The sequence below is a fragment of the Aethalodelphis obliquidens genome, unplaced genomic scaffold, assembly GCF_003676395.1.
Source record: "Aethalodelphis obliquidens isolate GAN/ISIS:26980383/991018 unplaced genomic scaffold, ASM367639v1 scaffold48, whole genome shotgun sequence".
NCBI lineage: Eukaryota > Metazoa > Chordata > Mammalia > Artiodactyla > Delphinidae > Aethalodelphis > Aethalodelphis obliquidens.
The window spans coordinates 6,708,848-6,729,813 of NW_020837992.1; the positions used below are offsets into that span (position 1 = coordinate 6,708,848).

General features: G+C 34.9%; 1 protein-coding gene across 2 annotated transcripts in view; it reads left to right on the forward strand.

Moving 5' to 3' along the window:
- SYT14 (synaptotagmin 14) overlaps window positions 1-20,757 on the forward strand; it is a 230,638-nt gene extending 209,881 nt beyond the window's left edge. Inside the window, exons 5-7 of one of the 2 annotated variants that reach the window (XM_027082902.1) lie at window positions 15,068-15,257; window positions 17,795-17,851; window positions 19,104-20,592. In XM_027082902.1, coding sequence (XP_026938703.1) covers window positions 15,068-15,257; window positions 17,795-17,851; window positions 19,104-19,417 — 561 coding nt within the window. In that variant the 3' untranslated portion in view covers window positions 19,418-20,592. Of the gene's footprint in view, window positions 1-15,067; window positions 15,258-17,794; window positions 17,852-19,103 lie in introns of both variants that reach the window. The other variant, XM_027082901.1, reaches the window with a different exon arrangement.
- Window positions 20,758-20,966: the final 209 nt, after the last annotated feature.

Consider the following 20,966-nt stretch of genomic DNA (forward strand, 5'->3'; position numbering starts at 1 on the left):
AAATAATTTAATGTTTCAACTTTGGAAGTTGCTGCTGCTGCTGCTGTTGCTGTTGTTGTTTTTTTGTTTGCTCTTGGGGCATGCTTTCAGTGCTCCAGTGTTAAGTTTACAACTGTGTCTTAGCTTTCACTCCATGCACGCTCAAAGCCTCAAGGTCAGCTAGACATGAGAGTTTATGACCTTCTTAGGTCTTTCTTAGGCATATGCATAGTCTTACACATGTGCATGGATTTTAGATTCCTAGGGATGTGTTGGAATTTATTGAATCCCCCTATGAACCTCTCATTCCCAAGATTTTCCTTGTAAGTTTTTCTGTCAATCTCTTGTTAGCCCTAGTTGATACTGCTTTCTTGTGAGGCTGTGATGTTAAACAATTGCCACTGATTGTTTCCAACAAACATCCTAAGGATACAGCTGTACTGTACACCTGTATCAGGCTCTAAGTAAGGTCAAATCAAAACAAAGCCTGAGAATGGAGCTTTTCAGGGACTTGAAAGACAACTCAAGTAATGATAATTCTCTGGGAATCAGACTTTGGAGAAGCTCCAAACCTTTTCTTACCCTTCCAGTGTCAGCTAGACTGCTCGTTTTCACAGCTACCATAATTGTGAGGCTGTTGGTTTTCAAGGCTATCATGGAACTGGGGAGAGGGAGATGGGAATAGGGTAAATTTAAAATGCCCCAAAGCTTGGTTTTCAGCCATTTTTCTTGAATAAATACTTTTTGGATCATTGCAAACGTTTGCTTAATTTACAGTTCTGAAAACATTGATTTTAACCATTTTTGCCAGTATTCTTATTGCTTTTATGGAGGAACAGATTGTCAGAGGTCCTTACTTCACCATTCTCCTCTTAAGTATTTTTGAGTAGAAGTATGTCACTGTCAAAGCTAATTTTATGGACATCTAGTTTACCAGTGTCTCATGTCTTTCCCCTGGCATGGAGATTGGTGACACAGAGTGCAGTAAGTGGACTCAAAATGGTCATCCAATTAAGTAAAATCTGATAACATTATCAGAAGAGAGCTACAAGGCCAAAAGTTCAAAGAATCAAAAGTAAGTAACAGACTGAGTGGACCAGAAGGATGACCTAACTGAACATAGGAGACTTCTCCTTTGCCTGCTCTCTCCCCATCCTTCATATCCCCCGTTTCTCACTCCATGTACCCATGACAGAGTGCATAGATCATGGTGTACAGGAAGCGTCAGAATGGGGGAAAGCTAGCTAAGATGCTATTGCATTGTAGACATAAAGTTTTCTTGTAGTGGTCTATTTTCAAAACACTTATCAGATGTTAGCTCATATAACCTTATAACTGGACAGGCCATGAACAAGAATCTGTATTTTATAATGGAGAAGAGTGAGACTCTGGATAGGTAAGTTACCCAGAGTTTTAGAGCTAGTAACAGGTAGCATTGCTCTCAGCTCTTTTGATTTTTTGTCAAGTATTCTTTGCATTACTAGGTGATAACACTCTCTTAGAGAAGTTTTTATAGTAAGGATGAACCAATTTTGAGATGATTTCTGGAAGAAAAACCACCAAGATGTGTCTGGTTGGATATGTGAGATTTAAAAGAGAGAAGATGCCTAAGATTTCTAGCATAGAAAGTATAATTTCTGTGCATTGCAACTATCCAGAATATAAATTCTATTCTAACATGGGCAAATAAAGATCAAATTGCTAATTCAAATTGTTAATTCAGTGAAAGAATCAGGGAAATAATTACTGAAGATTTAATTTAAGCCAAAATGTACCAATTTTGCTAATTTTCCACAAGGTGTCAGCAGCACTTTAAACAATAGCAATTGTAGAGGTTACTTGGAATGCGATATCTAAATTTGTTAAATATTATGCAAATTGGGAGTCTATTATTCTGTTATTTGTTCCCACTATCAGATTGTTTGTACTTAAGTAATTGAAAAATTTCATATGTTATTTAGTGCTACATTCACTATTTTACCATCTGCATTATTATAGCCTTCCAGCCTACTGTAGGGTTACCTAACTATAATACTAAAGTATAAGTTTAGACTTCTCAGAAGATTCAAAATATTACATATTGGAGAAACTGGGTCAGCAGGGGGCAGCACAGTCTTATAATGTTTAAGATTTGGTCATTTGAAAGGACCATTCAGAAACAGAAGGATATAAAGACAGTGTGGTACATGGTTTTTCAAGTTTTTCAAGCATTCACATCCTTTATTTCTAATGAAATATTATTCGTAACCCAAATATATAAGGTGATTTTACTAACAGAAATCTTACCTTATAATATTTATTTATAACATCAAACACCAAAAATAATGGAGCTGTTTCTTGAACAAAAAATTTAGAATAACATTTTTGAGATAGTACTATTTCTGTCTTCCTTTTATAAATAAGGAAATTGAGTATCAAGGAAATTTTAAAACATGTCCAAGGTCATACAGATGGCAAAATGTCATAGTTTACATGCAAACCAACTGTCTTACTTCAAAGCACAGTTACTCACAATTATACAATTGCTGATAATATGTTTTAACCTTGCTTCAGCTTTGAAATTAAATCCATATTATTTCTTTCTTAAATATTACACAACAAAAAAATAAGTCTGATTCACAGATAAGGAGTTACAAATGGTAACTTTTTAAAAACAGCTTGCTCTGCGATCTTCAAATACTTCTCAGTAAACAGAAATGGCAGGTGAATCTTTAGTCCAAAATACAAAATTAAATCTCCAATCCAGAAATGCACTGGTGTTCTCTAATATGTTAACAATTGGTGTAACTACTAAGAAAGTTGACGGTTATTCCGTGTTTTTTAGGTAAAGAAACTAAAGCATGGAGATGCTAAGTACCTTGCCTAAAGTCACATTCCATAACTGACAGACCCTGGTAGTCTGACTCCAAGGTTTGCTTTCCTTACAAGTACACTGTATCACCTATCTTAATACTCATTTATGTGCATCTATAGCTATTATTTTAGTTTTTAAATAGTTAAAAATATATTTTAAAAATGAAATTCAATAGATTCTATTGACCACAGTTATAAAACCAGTAGCCTTTGGATAACAGAATATAACCCAAAACTTAGGAGGCATTTTGTAATAATTTTCGGCTGTTGTTTTACAATTATCATTCTATTTCAGTTTCCAGTAGTAAAAAGAAAAAATTATATTTCTATTAAAAACACAGATTCAGATCATCTCATTCAAAACAAATTATTTAAAGGGAAGCTTTAATACATTTGGAATACACTGACTTGCATAGGGAATAACTGTGATTCTAGCCCTCTGTTAGGTTAGTGTCCAATTTTAAAAAGCTCACACCTCCCCTGGGTATGTATGTGAGGGCATTTCTGGGGTGCAGAGTCTGTACTACATTAGCAGTACAATATATGTTTCCATGACTCAGATACCTTAGAGAAAGGAAGCTTTTGCAGTTTTCAGAAATATGATAGATCAGTAAGAAGACAGAGAAATCAGCTACATTAATTTTGAAACAAAAGCCCTAGGTTTTAACATGTGCTAAAGCTGTCAGGTTACAAAAATCTTACATGATTACGCCCACTCTAACATGTTTCTAGATCTCCAGTAATAATTATAATAAATTTATTTCTAAATAAATTATATTATAATCATAATAAATCAGATATTTTGAAAGTCTGTGTGTTCCTCCAGGGTAAAAAATTGCAATTTTTTGCTCAAGAGGTAAAGTATACACAAAGACAGACTACAAGTGCTTCTCAAGGAAAGACCTTTCTCAACAAAGTAAATTGTGACTTCTGCCCAGGCACTCAGTCATGTGCGTGCTTGGCCTTACATTATTTTTCTGAGATGCAGACCTGAGATGTTGCCCCCCGGTCACTGTGCCTCTCTTCCTCTCCACTGCTTGTAGAGCAGGTCCAGTTTTTCTCACCCCCGCATTTCATGTTTTTCACAACTTATTCTTTTCCTTAAACAATCTTTATTAAGTGCTTGCTGAGCAAGAGGTACTGTACTAATATGGGGACATAAGAGATGAATAAAACAAAGGTTCTACCCTCAACAGACTTACAGTCTAGTAGGAAAGACAGAGCAGCAGTTACAGTGCAGTATAGTAAGTTTATGATGGACATGTTCACCTAGTTAGGTGAGTAAAATTTGGCTTCAACCTTACTTCCTAGAGCTACATTTTCCACCCCTCTCCCCACATGCATCAGCTACACCAGATCAATTTATTTACCAAACGTGCTATCAACTTTTGGGCCTTAGCTCATCACACTGTCTAGAATGCCCGTCCTTCCCTGTGCCTTTTGAAATCCTTTTGGGGCCTACTTCAAAATCTCTTCTCAGGAATATAGTTTCTGATATCCCAGAGTTTATCACATCTACCTGTATTCTCGCATAAACCTTTCAAGACATCATAGTCTGCCTTAAAATCAATTCATCTCTCCCCTAGAACAGTGCTTAGTGCAGAGTAGACATTCAATAAACTCTTATACTGCTGACTTCCAAAACTGTTTTGTTTCTATTCAATTCTGTTTCCTTCAGTAAGATAAAACAGTATTTGGTCTATTGATTACTTTTTTGCGAGTAGCCTGAAGTCTGGTCACAAATAAATTAAATCAAGATTGTGGGATGAATAAGAGTGTTTCTAAAAGTTATTAAACAAATGAGAATATAAATATTAGATATGAAGATGTGATAGATACTGTTGATTTTCTACCAGTCTACAGTCCCCATTACTTCTTAGTTCTTTCCTTACATAACATCCTATTTTGTTCAAGTAGCCAAACCTAGGTAATACATAATTCCCACAGAATGAAACAATCCCCCTTGAAGATAAACTCACATTAAGAAAGAGTATAAGCAGAAAGAAATGATCCATCATGAATGACAGCAGACCCAAAAGATAGATAGGTTGGCATCTCTAGGACATGAACTAATAGAACACTGTGAAAGAGGTTATAAAATAAATATGCTTAAAATGAATAAAGAGCTAAAAGAAGTAACAGAAACCACAAGGAAAGAACAAGACAATACTAGAAAAGAGGCAGATTTAAATAATGACCATATGGAACTTCTGGAATGAAAAAATAGAGTCATTAAAAATAGAATCAATGAAAAATATGAATAACAGGGTAAAGAGAATGAAGGGTAGAATGAGAATGTTAAGTACATTTTCTTATAAAAACTCCAGAGTGAGAGACTAGAAAAAGTGAGAGGCAACATTTGAAGTACATAGATCATCAGATTGAAAAAGTGCAGGTGTTCATAAGCAGGATTATCAAAAATGAATCCACACCTTTAAAGATTACAGTGATAGGATGAAACACCAAAGACAAAATGATAAAAGTAACTACAGAGAAAAGATAAGGAAAGGGAACAACAACTGTCTAACAGAAAGCTTCTCAACAGCCCTAAATACCAAATGGCATTGGTATAATATCTGTAAGGTGCCAAGGCAAATAAATTATGAACTTAGAATATTATAGCCACCTAAATTATTGCTAAGGAAGGGGGTAAACTCCAGATATTTTCAGTCAAAGACCAGGAGAGTTTAGCACTCATAGCTCATTGCTGGGATAATTACTAAAGCATATACTTGTGTATGAAGAGCGCTGAATTCAAAAGGAAGAAATAAGATGGAAGAAGTGATGGTGAGCTGAGAGATTATTAAGTATGTAGAATATCTAAATAAGCAGAGGTAGATCGAGCAGAAAACTACTAGCAAAGATATGAAAGATTTGAGTAACACTTTAATTTAATGTATGTATGTGGGACCTCTACTTAATAAACGTAAGCCTATGTAGAACAGTTACAAATGTCAACCATATATATGCCAGGCCACAAAGGAAGTCTCCACAAATATCAAGGAGTCAATATCATATCAACTTTGTTCTTTGACCACATTGGATTGAAATTAAAAATTCATTCAAAAATATCTGTGGCACACACACATACCACATGCTGGACATCGTTCTAGTTATTTGGTGTACATTAGTGAAAAGCAGAAATAAATTTTGACCTGCATGGAATTTAATTCATTACGGGGGAGGGGAGACTTGAGATACAGTAAAGGTAATAAATATAGTAAATATATAGTATGTGAGAAGGTTATAAGTATTATGGGTAAAAGAAACAGAGTGAACAGGATCAAGAATGCTAGTTGGAAAGGAGTTGTAATTTAAATAAGAGGTCATTGGAGACAATGTAACATGTGGGCAAAGACTTGGAAGAGAGGAAGGCTTAGTCGTTTGCATATCTGGAGAAAGAATATTGCAAGCAGATGGAACAACCAGTTCCCAGAGCCCAGAGTACATGTGTTGTCTTCAGGAAAGAGCAAGGAGGCCCATTTAGCTAGAAGTCCAAGACTGAGGAGTAGAATAGCAGGAGGTAAGGTCAAAGAGGCAGTTCTCCTCCCACCCCTCAAATCTATATATCTAGATATGCAAACAAACAAAAAACTCTCTAAATGAACTCAGGGTCAGAGAAGAAAGCATAATGGAAATTAGAAATATTTAGAATCAGACAAAACGAGAACACTATTAAATTTATGGTGTACAGATAAAACAATATTATAGGGAAATGTATAGCCTTAAAGATATTTGTAGGAAGATAAGAGTGCAAATCGATGAGCTAAATATTCTTCAACTCAGGAAGTTACAAAAGGAAAACAAGGAGAAATTAATGAAAGAAAAAAAGTAAAGAGGTCTAAAAAACAAAAGCTGGGTTTTTTAAATTGCTGCTAAGTAAGCCTCTGGAGGTAGATCAGGAAAGAAAAACATTACATTAAATGAAAGGGAGGACATAATCATCAATTCAGTGGAAATTTCAGAATCATAAAGAGAATAACTCTAGAAAAACAAGTTTGGAAACTTAGATGAAATGAGCAATTTTTTTGGAAATATAAATTTCTAAAAACTGATTTAGGAATAATAGAAAACATGAAATGACTTATTACCATTAAGAAATTCAATCAGTAGTCAAAAAGATTCTCATAGAAGAAAGAGAAAGAAAAAAAGATAGTTGAGTTTCAAAGGCAAGTTTTACCCAACTTCAATGAACAAATAACTTTCCTGGAATAATATCTGTTTGATGAAATGTGTATATATATACATACACATACATATATATATGTGCATTTTTTTCTGAATTCAATTTAACATTGTTTAACTTGAGGTTTCTGCCTATGTTTCTAAGTGAGATTGGTTTATAATTTTATGTTCTTCTTGTCTAGTTAGTGTCAAAATTATACATCTCAAAAGAGAAGCTGGGTACTTTTCCTTTTCATCCTCTGAAATAGTTTATATAGCACAGTAGTTGTTTGAGAGCATGGGGAAAATTTTATAAACTTTTTAAACCAATTTTATAAACTTTAATAAACCAATCTCACAAGCATGTGTGCAGAAATGCCAATTTAAATATGTTCTTATTGAATGTAGCAAAAAATAATATGTGCATGTGTATACATGCAAAATTTCTGATAAGAGCAGGAGTTTTTATGACCATTTTGATAAGCTGGAGTTTTTATGACCATTTCTCCATGATTATATATTCAAACATTAGTAATAGAAAAGATTTTGTTTTTGGTTTACAATTTTTGCTGTATTTTAAATCTTATCAATAAGTTTTCAGTGTTAACATGAAACAACTTTCTGTATGAAAGAGAAAGTGAGAATTTTCTACTTTTTTTCCCACTCTTCATTAGCTAACCTGTATATCAGGTATACTGTGTTCCCTGAGTGTAGTAACATTCCCTTTTGCTGACCCATCTTTTCCTCTTCCTTGGTTCTTGCAAGGCTAAGGCCCTCAGACCAAACCCAGCAAAGAGACAGAGGGAAGTAGGCACAGTTGGTGCAACCCCTCAGTAGCAGGGTTGATAGTCCTTACTGAAGGCCAAGGGGAAAAAAAGCAGGGCAAACAAGTCAGTTGAATAGGCTCTGTAGTAGACATCTGTTTTTTCTGCCTAGCATCCATGTCTTCTGTGGCCATAGTGTCCAGATTTTGCTTGGGAGACCAACTTGCTCCTGTACTTTGGATGAAGTGACTTCATTCCAAAGCCCAGAATTAGATCTCACGTGTCTTAACTGGTGAGTTCTAGGGTTTTGGTGAGAGCAATCAGGATGATGTCTTCCTCTTTCCCACAACGCTCAGAGCCACTGAAAACTCTGGCAACTTGGAGCGAAGAGTCTACCTGAGAATAAAGCCAAATTTGGGAAACAAGCCTAAGGAATGGAGGAGAACTGTTTCCTAGTGACATGGGTTGAAGCCTGGATCAGTGAGCACCTGAAGCTACCCTTGTATTAACTGTTATATTACAGAAGCTAGTAAATTCCCTGTGTCTTGTAAGCCAGTTAAATTTGGTAGCAGTTTGGTGGTTAAGTGCCTGAAGCTTCTCAGCACCAGGCTTCCCTGGAGGGAGGGAGACAGACTGATGTTCTGCAGGCTGAATCCTAGTGGAAGTACAGGGGCCCATAGACGGCAGGAGGGCTTGCTGCTGCCATCCAGCTCTCTGTCCGTCCTTTTGGATGCTTTCTGTTTCTGTCCCTCCTGTGTTTTTGGTTGGGAGCTGTTGATGGCCTCTGTACCCTGTTGCTTTGGGGCAGACCCTTCCTGGGAGGGCCACTTCTTCCCCCGCCAGTAGCCATTGTCTGTCACTTGCAACCAAAAGCATCCTGATTCCAACACCACTCTGAAATGTAAACTATCCACCCATCCACTGCTCATCCCAGTAAGTTATCCTTTAGAGTCAATGGGTGTGTTTTTACCGCTACCAAAATACAGAATGGCTGTCCTTTACACTGGATTGGGGAGGGCGTGGAAGTGGAAGGGGGGTAAGATTTGGAGCAGCTATGCTGTTCTTGCTTTCTCCTTCCTGAAATTGCCTCTGGTTATCTCCTCCTTACCTTGTCTGATAGGCACTCAGTGCCTTGGGGCTAGGGAAGGGCCCCCCGGGGAGCGAGCACCGCTATTGGAGATGCAGCTCACCAGGTTTGCAGCAGGTGGCTGCCCTCTGGTTACACTTCAGTGCCCTCATCGCTCCATTTCCAGGAAAGTATAATGGAAGCATTTTGGGTCAAATTACCTTAAAAAGCAGAAAATTTCTTCTAGCCACAGTGAAAAATAAATTCAACAGAAAATATTCAAATTCATAATAATTATCATTGTAGAGTTCATCACTTTTACCTTAAAAGTACTGAGTAGAAGTGGTTACAAGTAAGGTGGAGTCAGTTTAGTATTAATAAAAAGCCCCATACATTTACTTAATAGGAGTTCTGTTGTATTTTCAATCTTACTTTTTTCTCTCTATATTTACAAGTTCCTACCTGATTTTAACCTATTAGCACCATTAAAGACATGTAATGTCTGCCATAAGTACTAATTCTGCTTATGGTAAACATTATATAGAGTTTATTCACTTTTCTGAAAAATTAAATATTTTTTTTTCTACTTTTACAGAATTGCTTATAATCCTTCACCCTAGGGCAGAGGACTCAGGCGGAAAGAGAAGAAGTATTAAAAAAGAAATAAAGTATTATGTTAGATGGGAGGAAGTTATACTTTTACTTTAGGGAGCCTATGGGACGATTCCTTTAAGTAGACCCAATTATGATTGGGATTTGTTTGACTTTGGGTTAATCACCTGCAGTTACTGCCACCTAGGGAAGCCTCAATTATAAATTAATGATGGAGTCTGCAGTGAGAGTAGGTAGAGATTCCTGAATACACACTGAATGGAGCAGCATGCCCTGAGGAATAGTTGGAGGAAAGATGCCATTTGAGTATATAGTATCTGTATTTAATTTGTCTTTACTGCAGTTGCTCTATTTATATAGTTATTCTATACTGCTTTTGCTGTAATCAGTGATCCCCTTGGATTGCCACACCTATACCAACCCTGGATAGGCAGTTACACTGATGGCAATAGAAAGACCATGAGATTAGCACTTTTTCTAAGGTATAAATTCAGAATGAACTCTTCAGACAATAGTTTTTTGTTTTTTCTGTTAAATACTACTGTATTTCAGCTGGGCTTACTAAAATAGAATGTGATCACCAAGAATCTTATCACTCTTGCTTTTTTTTGTTGGGCTTAGAGACAAGGACATTTTTGCAGCAGTAAAGCAGGGAGATAAGTTAGCTGTTTTTCTCAGGAGCAAGAAAGACCTTTCCCAAGACTTTCTCGGGCCATCACTTTGTTGCGCAAAATCGGCAATATGACCTCTGTGTTGATAAGAAAATATTAGATTCACATCTTATTATCTGACAGTAGGTTAATATGAAAAATGCTATACTATGAAAAATGTATTTCACAGTATTCTAACAGATGCTGCTAGTATAATAGCCTAATGTAGCAAATGCACCAAATGTGCTTGAGCATGTTTTTGACACTATTTTCATAAGTGATGATATATCCTAATTGAAACTTACTAAAATTATGTTTTCTCCTCCAACTGTCATGAAAACATACCAAACTATGTGTTTTGTGTACCCATGATTTAGGAATATAAGATTTATCTTCCTTTTGGTTTTCTACTCTACGGTTTAGAGTTAGATTTGAAAATATGAGATTTTTATCCCTCTGAATATTAGTCCCGTGAGCTAATTCAGTCACCAAGTATGTATTAATTCTCCTTGATTACTTGTATAGGCCAACCTAGATTCAAACTTGAAGACTTGTATAAGACATTTTTAGATTTTTTAAATCTAAAAATCTAAATCCGTAATTTTTAAATCTAAAAACTTGTTATAGAAAATAGTATTATAGTCTTTTTTTTTAAACTCATGGAGTGAATCCCTTTAGGAATGTTCAAAGAAAGTCCTAAACATTTTTATTATTGTTAATTTGTATATGTTGTATCCTTGTGTCATGTAATTCTTTCATTAAATCTTTTTTCTTGTGAAACCAAACACATAGTAGAAAAGTGTAAAAGGCAGAAATGTACAACCCATCTAACTACCATCCAGGTCAAGAAATAAAACATTACCAGTACCCCTCAGAAGCCCCCATGTCCTTCCTAATCACTGTTTCTTCTCTCTCCACCCCTAGAGTTAACCAAAATTTTGACTTTTAAATTAATCACCTTCTTGCTCTCTTTATAGTTTTACCACCTATTCATACGTCTGAAATACTAGGGTTTAGTTTTGCCTGGTCTTTATTTGGTTTTTGTTTTGGTTTTTTGTTGTTGAAATTTACATAAATGGAACCGTACAGCTAAATATCCTTTTAGGTTCAGCATTTTGCACTCAAAATCATGTTTGTAAATGTAGCTATAATTAGTTTCATTGCTGTATAGTGTATATATACTGTATGTACAGTATAGTTGCTCAGTTATATGAAGTCACCACAAATTGTTTATCCATTCCACTCTTTGAGGTCATTATAAATAATGCTACTATGGACGTACTTTCATATGTCTCTTGGTAAACATTGCACATATTCCTGATCGAGATGTATATATATGGAATTGACAGATATTATGGTATGTGTATTTTTAACATCTTAAAAGAACATATCACTTTACACTATAACCATTGGAATATGAGACTTCCCATTTCTCTGTGTCCTCACCACACTATTGTTTTAGCCCAGCTATTTGTTGTGTAGTGTTAGCTCATGGTTTTAATTTCCTTTTCCTTGATTAGTAATGAAGTTGAACATCATTTCACATATTTATTGACCATTCTTTTGTGAAAGTGCTGATTCAAGTATCTGTCAAGTGTTTTTATATTGTGTTGTCTTTTTCTTATTGATTTATAGGTATTCTTTACATATTTGGGATTTGAGCTAATTGTGAAGTATATGTGTTTCAGAGGTGTTCCACCTTTGTTGTAAATTAACTGTCTATTATGCATGGATTACTTAGTGGACTTTCTATTTAACAGTCTCTTAGACATTGTTTTATCACATTGTCTTAAATAATGTACCTTTATTATAAATTTTGATACTCAGTAGAGCAGAGCCCCCTATCTTGTAATTTATTTTATTATTTTTATTCTGGTAAGAACATCTAACATGATATCTACCCTTTAACAAATTTTAAGTGTACAATATTGTTTACTGTAGATATAATATTGTACAGCAGATCTCTGGAACTTAATCATCTTGCAGAACTGAAACTTTATACCCATTGAACAGTAACTCTCCATTTCCCCCTCCTCCAGCCCCTAGCAACCCCCATTCTACTCTCTGCTCCTATGACCCTCTATTTTAGATATCACATATAAATGGAACCACACAGTATTTGTCTGTGACTGACTTATTTCACTTAGCATAATGTCCTCCAGGTTCATCCATGTTCTCACATATGGCAGATTTCCTTCTTTTTTAAGACTAAATGATATTTCATTGTATATATATACTGCATACATTTTAGAATTAGCTTGTCAAGTTCCACAAAGAAACCTGTTGAGATCTTGATTATGATTGCATTTATTCCATCAATTTGGAGACAGTATTGCAAAATTGAACCTCATAATTCATTAACATAGTATATATAGCACTTCTAAATTTCTCTCAATAATAGTCATAGTTTTCTGTATAGAGTCCTTGCATGTCATTTGTACATTTATTCCTAGATATTTTATATTTTATGTTGTAATAAATGTTATTTTGAAATAAATGTTATTTTCGGATTTGTTCCTGGTATATAGGAATATATGGATTCTTAAATTTTACCTTTGCAGGCGACTGTAATACCTCCGTGGAGTTGATTAGATTTCACATGTGCATAACTATATAGTATGCATATAAGGACAGTCCAAGTCATTATACCTTTTATTTCATTTTATTGCCTTTCATAAGGCTAGGACCTTCACTGGCTGGAATCTCCAGTGCAGTGCTGATTAGAAGTGGTAATAGTTGACATCATTGTCACATCCCCAATTTCAAAGGGGAAACATTAAAAAAAAATTAAGTATGATGTTACATGTTGCTCGATTTGGTTTGCTCAGCATTTATTTAGAGTTTTAAATCTAAGTTTATGAATGAGAAAATCCTGTAATTTTTTAATAATGTCCTTGTCGGATTTTGGTTTTAAGGTTTTGCTAGTTTCTTACAGGAAACTGGGGAGTGTTTCCTCTTTTCCTGTTATCTGAAAGAGTTTGCATAAGACTAATATTATTAATTAGAAGTCACTATTGTAGCCATCCAGCTAAAGTTTTTGAGTTTTATTTTGTTGGTTTTGGAAAGGTTTTTAATTGCAAATTCAATTTCTTCAGTAAGACTGTTCAGATATTCTATTTCTTCTTGTGTCCACTTTGCTTAGTTGTACTATTCTAGGAATATGTCCATTTCGTCAAAATTTAAAATTTGTTGGAAGAAAGCTGTTCTTACTCATTTTTTTAAAATCTTTTCATGGCCTATAGAATATGTAGTAGTGTCTTTTTTCATTCCTGATATTTTTTCATTTGTGCCTTGTCTCTTTTATTTCTGAATTGGACTAACATTTATCTATTTTTATTAATCTTTACAAATAATTTATTTTAGTTATCATTTAGTTACCCATGGATTATTTATATTTGTTTCCTTAATTTCCAAATGTATAGGAATTTTCTTCACTAGAACTTAGTTTGGATTTCTAGCTGATTCAAAAAACATTCTGAATGATTTCCATCATTGAAATTCATTTTTGAAATTCGTTTGCTTTTTTAAATTTATTTATTTGTTTGTTTGTTTGTTTTTGGCTGCATTGGGTCTTTGTTGCTGCACGCGGGTTTCTCTAGTTGCAGCAAGTGGGGGCCACTCTTCATTGCGGTGCGCTCCTCTTGTGGAGCACGGGCTCTAGGCACGTGGGCTTCAGTAGTTGTGGTTCACAGGCTTAGTTGCTCTGTGGCATGTGGGATCTTCTCAAACCAGGGATCAAACCTGTGTCCCCTGCATTGGCAGGCGGATTCTTAACCACTGTGGCACCAGGGAAGTTCCCGTTTGCTTTTTTTTTTTTTTTTTTTTTTTGCAGTACACGGGCCTCCCACCATTGTGGCCCCTCCCGTTGCGGAGCACAGGCTCCGGACGCGCAGGCTCAGTGGCCATGGCTCACGGGCCCATCCTCTCCGCGGCATGTGAGATCTTCCCGGACCGGGGCACGAACCCGTGTCCCCTGCAACGGCAGGCGGACTCTCAACCACTGCGCCACCAGGGAAGCCCCCGTTTGCTTTTTTAATAAATATTTTTGTAAAAACTCCACTGCATGCTTGAGAAAATGTATGCTTTATAGTTGTAGGATGGAGTGTTCTGCATATTACCATTAGGTCAGTTTTACTTATTGTGATATTCGAATCTTCTACATCATTACTGTATCTATTTGCCTGCTTGTTTGGTCAGTTACTGAAAGGAGTATGTGGACAACCCCACCGGTTGTGGATTTGCCTATTTCTCTTTCTAGTTCTGGCAATTTTTGCTGCTTTTATTTTGAGCCCATGTTATTAAATAATGCAAATTTGGAATTACTTTATCTTCCTGGTAAGTTTGCAGTTTTATCATTATTGAGTGTACCTCTTTATCTCTAGTAATAGTTACTGCCTTAAAGCTAACCTTGACTGATACTAATATAGTTACACCGCTTTTCTTTTGGTTATTATTTGCATGGTAAATATTTTCCCACCCTCTTTTTTTCAATTTCTGTGTATCAGTGTTTTACATATTGACTTATAAGTAGCAGATTTTGTGTTTATTTCATCAAAGCCTGCCAATCTTTGTCTTTAAAGGACACTTAAGACATTTACATTTAATGTAATTGAGTCTGAATCTGTGTCGGTCTTTTAAGGTCAAAACATCTTTTAAACAATTTTTTTACATTCAGGAAAGAGTTCATTGACACCTATGAGTTTAAGAAATTTATCTTCTCTGATTTGTATCCAAACATGCAAGAATTTATCAGACCTTCTCATCTCCTGTCATTCCTTTGACTGCTGTATAATGAAAAGAGATCCAGGAACTAAAATATGCTAAGAACATTTCTAATCTAGTGTTTTGGGAATTTTGCTTACAACTCTTGCTTTTTTCATGACTTATCTACCTAATTCCAATAAGCAGGGCATTACCAATGTATCTATTAATATATCTTTTTTTACAAAATACTATAAAGATTTCATTTTTGATTGCAGGGCTGTAACTCCCAAATGAGCGCGTCAGAAGTCTCCTGTAGTGAAAGTACATCCTCCTGTCAGTCTCTTGAACATGGCTCAGTTCCAGAAATCCTCATTGGCCTGCTTTATAATGCCACAACTGGGAGACTATCAGCAGAAGTGATAAAAGGCAGCCACTTCAAAAACTTGGCAGCAAACAGACCACCCAGTGAGTGAAAAATATTTTTCTTAATTCTAGTGTTTTCTGTACTTATGAGACTCGCAGTGTAGGGCCTTCAGTCCTATCATTTAGTCTTAACCAATCAATGATGGTTTAATCATCAGCTAATCTGTTTCATGTTTTCTATTTCCAGCCATTTGGGAAGTAGAAAGATCTGAAATTCAAAATATTAATTGTAAGGTGGCAAGACTTTAACTTTTTCTGTGTCTGCAGAATGAATTAGCCCCATCATAGCCATTATCTTCTAATGCCAGAAAAAGTTACAGGTTTTTTTTTAAAGGTAGTAACACTCCACAAATATGATGACGAATGCTTATAGCTGTTGTTTTTAACTGAAGATCGATGTCATGTTTCCTGTCTGCATGCAGTACTATGAACTAATGTGTGTACTTCTATATTTTTCCTTCTTTTCTCCCTTAACAATTTAAGAAAAAACTGTTTCTTCACATTTTTCCTCCTTTAAAATTATAAATCAGTACTGCCAGCAGAATCTTTTCTTAAATGGAATGTGCTTTGCTTTTACCAGGACAAACAGAATAAGGAATAGTTTGATATTTATGCTCGATGCTAGGAAAGGAAGGCTAGATGGTGTAGATACCTCTGCCCTGTCTATATGCCTCTCACTCTTCTCTCTCTTATCTCTCTCCCAGCTCAGGAGGCTGGGGATAGGTTATGCACAGAGAAATTGTCATGCAGTATACCTCCAAAATTGTTTATTGTGATCTGTAGAAATGAACTGGGAAAGTAGCAGCCTCTTTATATTTCTCTAAAATTAAAGCTGTTAATAACGGCCTAAACTCAAAATTTGAAAGGAAATCTTGAATAATAATGCCAACCTTAAATTTGTTTAACAATTTCTTACAGACTTGCTTGAAGCAATATTTCACTCCAAGTATCAAATAACTGTTGGAGGGGAAACTTTTTCCACCCTTGAATTAACTTTACTTCTAAATATCCTAAAAATTATTTTTTCAATCAAAGTGAAAAGTCATAAAAATATATTTAGTGTGCCCTCAGTAGTACTGGAAACCTCACTTCTTACATACATCATGCAATGTATCTGTGCCTTCATTAAACGTCAGAAGGCCAAAGTTAGATTTCTATTTCTACCCTTGGACGAGTGACCTAACTTCCCTAAGGCTGTTTCCTTATATGTAAAATTAAGGCTGTGTTTCTCACAGGGTAACTGTGATACTCAAATCAGATAAAGGCACGTAAAAAGGATGGAATTATTATTTGTCCCCTTTTTCCTTTCAGAAGGAAACATTCAGAGGGTGGAAAAAAGCAATTACTAGAGTAAAGAGCTTTGGAAGTGTGACTTGGTTATCGTCATTAATCCACACTAGGAATGCAAACTCAAATGGCCTGGGAAGTAACTTAAATGAGCAGAATTTGTAGATGAGAGAGAAGGAGCATGGAGAGGCCTGTGATAAATGCAGGGGTGCACACCCTGCCTTAAGACATTCAGATTCAAAATTTTTGAACGTGGTCTATTATTTGGGGTTACATTTAGCCACAAGCTGTCAGTTTGCAATTCCTGCTTAGCTAATAGTTTAATTTTTTGACAAATCTTTAACTTGAAATGCTAGAAAGCAGCAGAATGAAATGACAGATTTGCCTTTCTGTCCTTGTTGCTGAACCCACTCTGATAGAAACAGAGAAACACTAATCAGAACTAAAATGAAGCAGGGGGTGGGTGGAGGTAGGGATGGACAATAAACAAGTTAAGAGAGATTTGCATCCACAACATAGAGTAGATCTATCAGGTTAAAGAATAGGTTATAGCAATTTCCATTATTTTAGAATTAGATCTTCAGTAGTAGGACAGTTCATGGTATTAGCTGGGAAGTAACTAGTAGGTAAATATAAGTCAACATTAAAACTAATTATATGAAGTAGAGTATTTATAAAGTAAAATATGACAATTTTATCAGTTTGTCTGTCTATTGTATGTAAGATTGTGACCCTTCATATATACCTAGGTTCTAAATTTTGAACTATGTTATAGACTGACTAATCCAATTTTTATCCCAAAGGAACAGTGGTAACATTCAAGAACAAAAATTTTGGTAGTTCTATTTTATTTTGCATAACTTAATTTTATATTACATTGGGAGTAAAAAAAAAGTGTTTGAAGTGTTAAATATTGCATGGATAAACTTAAAAATTTAGAAAAATAATGATCCTTTAATGACTTTTATTCAGTCTTTTATGGTCCGATAATTTGCATGATTCTATGTTCAATGTGCTTTAGACCAAGAAAATGTCCTTATAAAGGTGTCCCCCTTTAAAACAGTGTAATTTTTGTTTAAGATGACACAATGACCTTAAAAATTCTCATTCCATGAAATTTACCCAACATACCCTTTTTTCAACCCTCTACCTGAATTAAAATGCTAAAGTTTTGTGTTCTTCCACTCCAGTGAACAGTGTTTCCTCTTTAATTCTAACCTTTGACCCTCTTTCACCCAACAATTGACATCTGGTCATTATTTCTTTTACTGCTTTCCACCCCCTGTTGTCAGATGGACTGTTCTGTTGTCTAAAACACTTGATAGGTGGACAGGTTTATATAATCCGAGGTGAGTTCCTGTAGAGGCTAATTGGATGTTGTCTTTTCATGCAAAAACAAAATACCCTAAAACTTGCCAGCAGTGAAGCTGTCCACCATGTTGATTTCCAAAAAAAATGCACATTTATTATCTGTGGTACTTTAAAGAAAACTAACTTAGAATTTATCTCTGATTATGGATGATGGTATTCAGAGTATCTATAAAACTAGCAAAACTTTTTAAATTAAAGGTTTATTTTTTCATTCATTATATTTTGACTCATAAGTAGAAATAGACATTTCATGAGAAATATTGCAATTTTCATTAAAATTAATTGAAATTTTGATATGAAGTACACATGATGGATCTACATGCTGAAGATAATTTGCATGAGTCTAAAGAACTTGAAAACACAGTTGTTTGAAAAGAGGGTTTATCTCCCAAGTAACCAGGTAATGAACTGTTATGTTTCACTTGGTACACTAAACATCACATCAATTTTTTTTTTTATAATTCATGAAAATAGTTAAGATACCATACCTAAAATTTCACATTAAATTGTGTCAAAAAGGAATCCTGTAGTATTTAACTATCCAAAAAGCACATTAAATGTATTCTTGCATGAAACCAGGAGAAAGTTTTACTTGATTTGCTAAACTTTGAGCCCTTAGTGCATTTGGCTTCATATTGGCCCTTAAATGTTTTAAAAATATATTTAAAAACCACATCCATGCAGAGATTTTTTTGACATTTCATCCTAAGCTGTTTTGATGTCATCTTTGCATTCTTGTCTTTCTCTTTCCCTCCTTACCATTTGCCTTCATTTCTATTCGTTTGTTTATTCTTACACTCTGAAAGCACAGTGGAATGCTTTACAGTGTTGTGGCTAATTGAGCTTGCTAAGTGTTTATTAATGCTATGATGTCCTGCTTAGTGAAGCTAAACGGGGGTGGGGATGGGAAGGGCGGGTAGTGGGAGGTCAAGGATGGGGGTGGGAGGGTGGAGGAAGGATTATGAGGTATACCTTTAAATTCTAACTCTAATGTAGAAATAGTGAGGTTAAGATATTATTACCCCCAAAAGATTTGATGCCTACTTAGCATTCTCTGTACTTGTCACATTTTATTATCATTTAATCAAAATGGAATTATTGGATTTCTACTAAACATGGTATACACCATATCCTTATAAAGTATAAACACTTAATCTTCTCAACAAGTGTTACAAGAAAGACGTTTTGAGTTTGTTTCAAATATCTGTGGTATGTTGTTTTTTTCTATAGATACATATGTTAAATTAACTCTACTGAATTCCATGGGTCAAGAGATGTCCAAATGCAAGACATCCATCCGCAGAGGGCAGCCAAATCCAGTATACAAGGAAACGTTTGTTTTTCAAGTGGCCCTATTTCAACTCTCTGATGTGACACTCATACTGTCTGTGTATAACAAACGCAGCATGAAAAGAAAAGAGATGATAGGCTGGATTTCTTTAGGTCTGAACAGCTCTGGAGAAGAGGAACTCAATCACTGGACTGAAATGAAAGAGTCGAAAGGACAGCAAGTATGTAGATGGCACGCGTTGCTAGAGTCGTGATGACTAGGATTAATGAGCAATTGCAGTTCAAGGCAGCGTCATTTCTGAGTACAACATTACTCTTCTTACCTAGTCACCATGGGAAGATCTATTCTTTGAAGAACCATCTTTAACATTCTACCCAAATGCTTTAAATTCTGTGGAAAGAACATCTAATACGGACATAAATGAAGAAAAGAAGTGTCTCTAGTAGAGCTTGTTTGAGAAAATGAGAAACTTTCATCTTTCTTAAACTGACAATCCTCCAGAACTTTAAGAGCATCGTTTTGGTTTGAAGTTAATTTTACTCTAGCAAAAGAGCCAATAATTTTATGAAAAATCAAAATTATAAATGATTTTGAAAATCAGAATTTTTAGTTACAGCACCCTTTTAGGTCACCCTACATATACACAGGACAAATTTTGACTGGCTCATCCCTGGTGTTCGTAATGTTCTTTAATATGCGAAAGTCATTCTCCAGCGTTGTCAGTCAGATCTAATGGTGAAAGGTTTCAATCACATTGAAAATCATTTTATTTCAGATATTTTCCCTTTGTGCACTTAGTTTTGTTGTGCCTCAGTTCTTCTCAATAGCACTAAATCTAAGTGCAAGCAAGTATTCATTTTCATAAGGGAATGTTTTTTATGTGTTATTTTAAGAAAAGCTCACTTCTTCATTTGCCTCTGATTTTGCCTGATCCAAAGAGACCAAGTTACGGTACTGGTCCCTTGCAAGTCTTCTAGACAGGTTGTACTGTAGACCATGTAACTTTCTGTTGAAAGCACTTCCTGTATTCTTGTATTCCAATGTAGGAAGCTAATAGAGCAGGACTTCACTTTAAAATCTCTTTCAATGGTTGACTCTTTAAAATTGTAATAACGTGAAAATACATTTTTTACAAACTAAAAAAATATAGTGAATAAGCTGTTGAAAATTGAAAACAATTCAAGTTAAAGAAAATTTTAATCATCTGCTCTGAGTATTTAGTAACCAACACTACATAAAGCAGGTAGCATTCAAATAAGAAACAGTTCTCTTCACTCTTACTTCAATTTGTATTTGTGATCTAAAGACTCTCCAGTTCTAAGTGTGAATCAGAACATCATGTTAAAAACAGTTCTGAGATTCCTTAAGAAGTTTCTAGTGACTTGTGACTAGATTTTTTGAGATTTACAGGTACGTTCTTCAGCGTGATGTCATCCTGTGCCTTCCATGTAAGTTAAATTTGCTCATACAGCTTGAAAGTTGTATTTGCAAAATTAGGCCTTCAATTTTTATAAATGTGAAGATTAGATTCCTCAAAGCAGTGTCACAAGATCTTTATTTCCTCAGAAGTATGTAAAAGTTGTATAATGTGCTAATTTTTTTAAATGGCAAGGCATTTGTTGTTTTTATATTTAGGAACTCTGATTACCAGGAATATTATAAGCTGTTTTCTTTTTAATTTTGCTTCTTATCCAATATATAATTTTATGCATATACTTTATTAAATAGAATATGTTTTTTATATATGAAAAATATTTTTTTTCTCTTTCTAATTTCTAGTTAAATTAGAAACATACTATTTA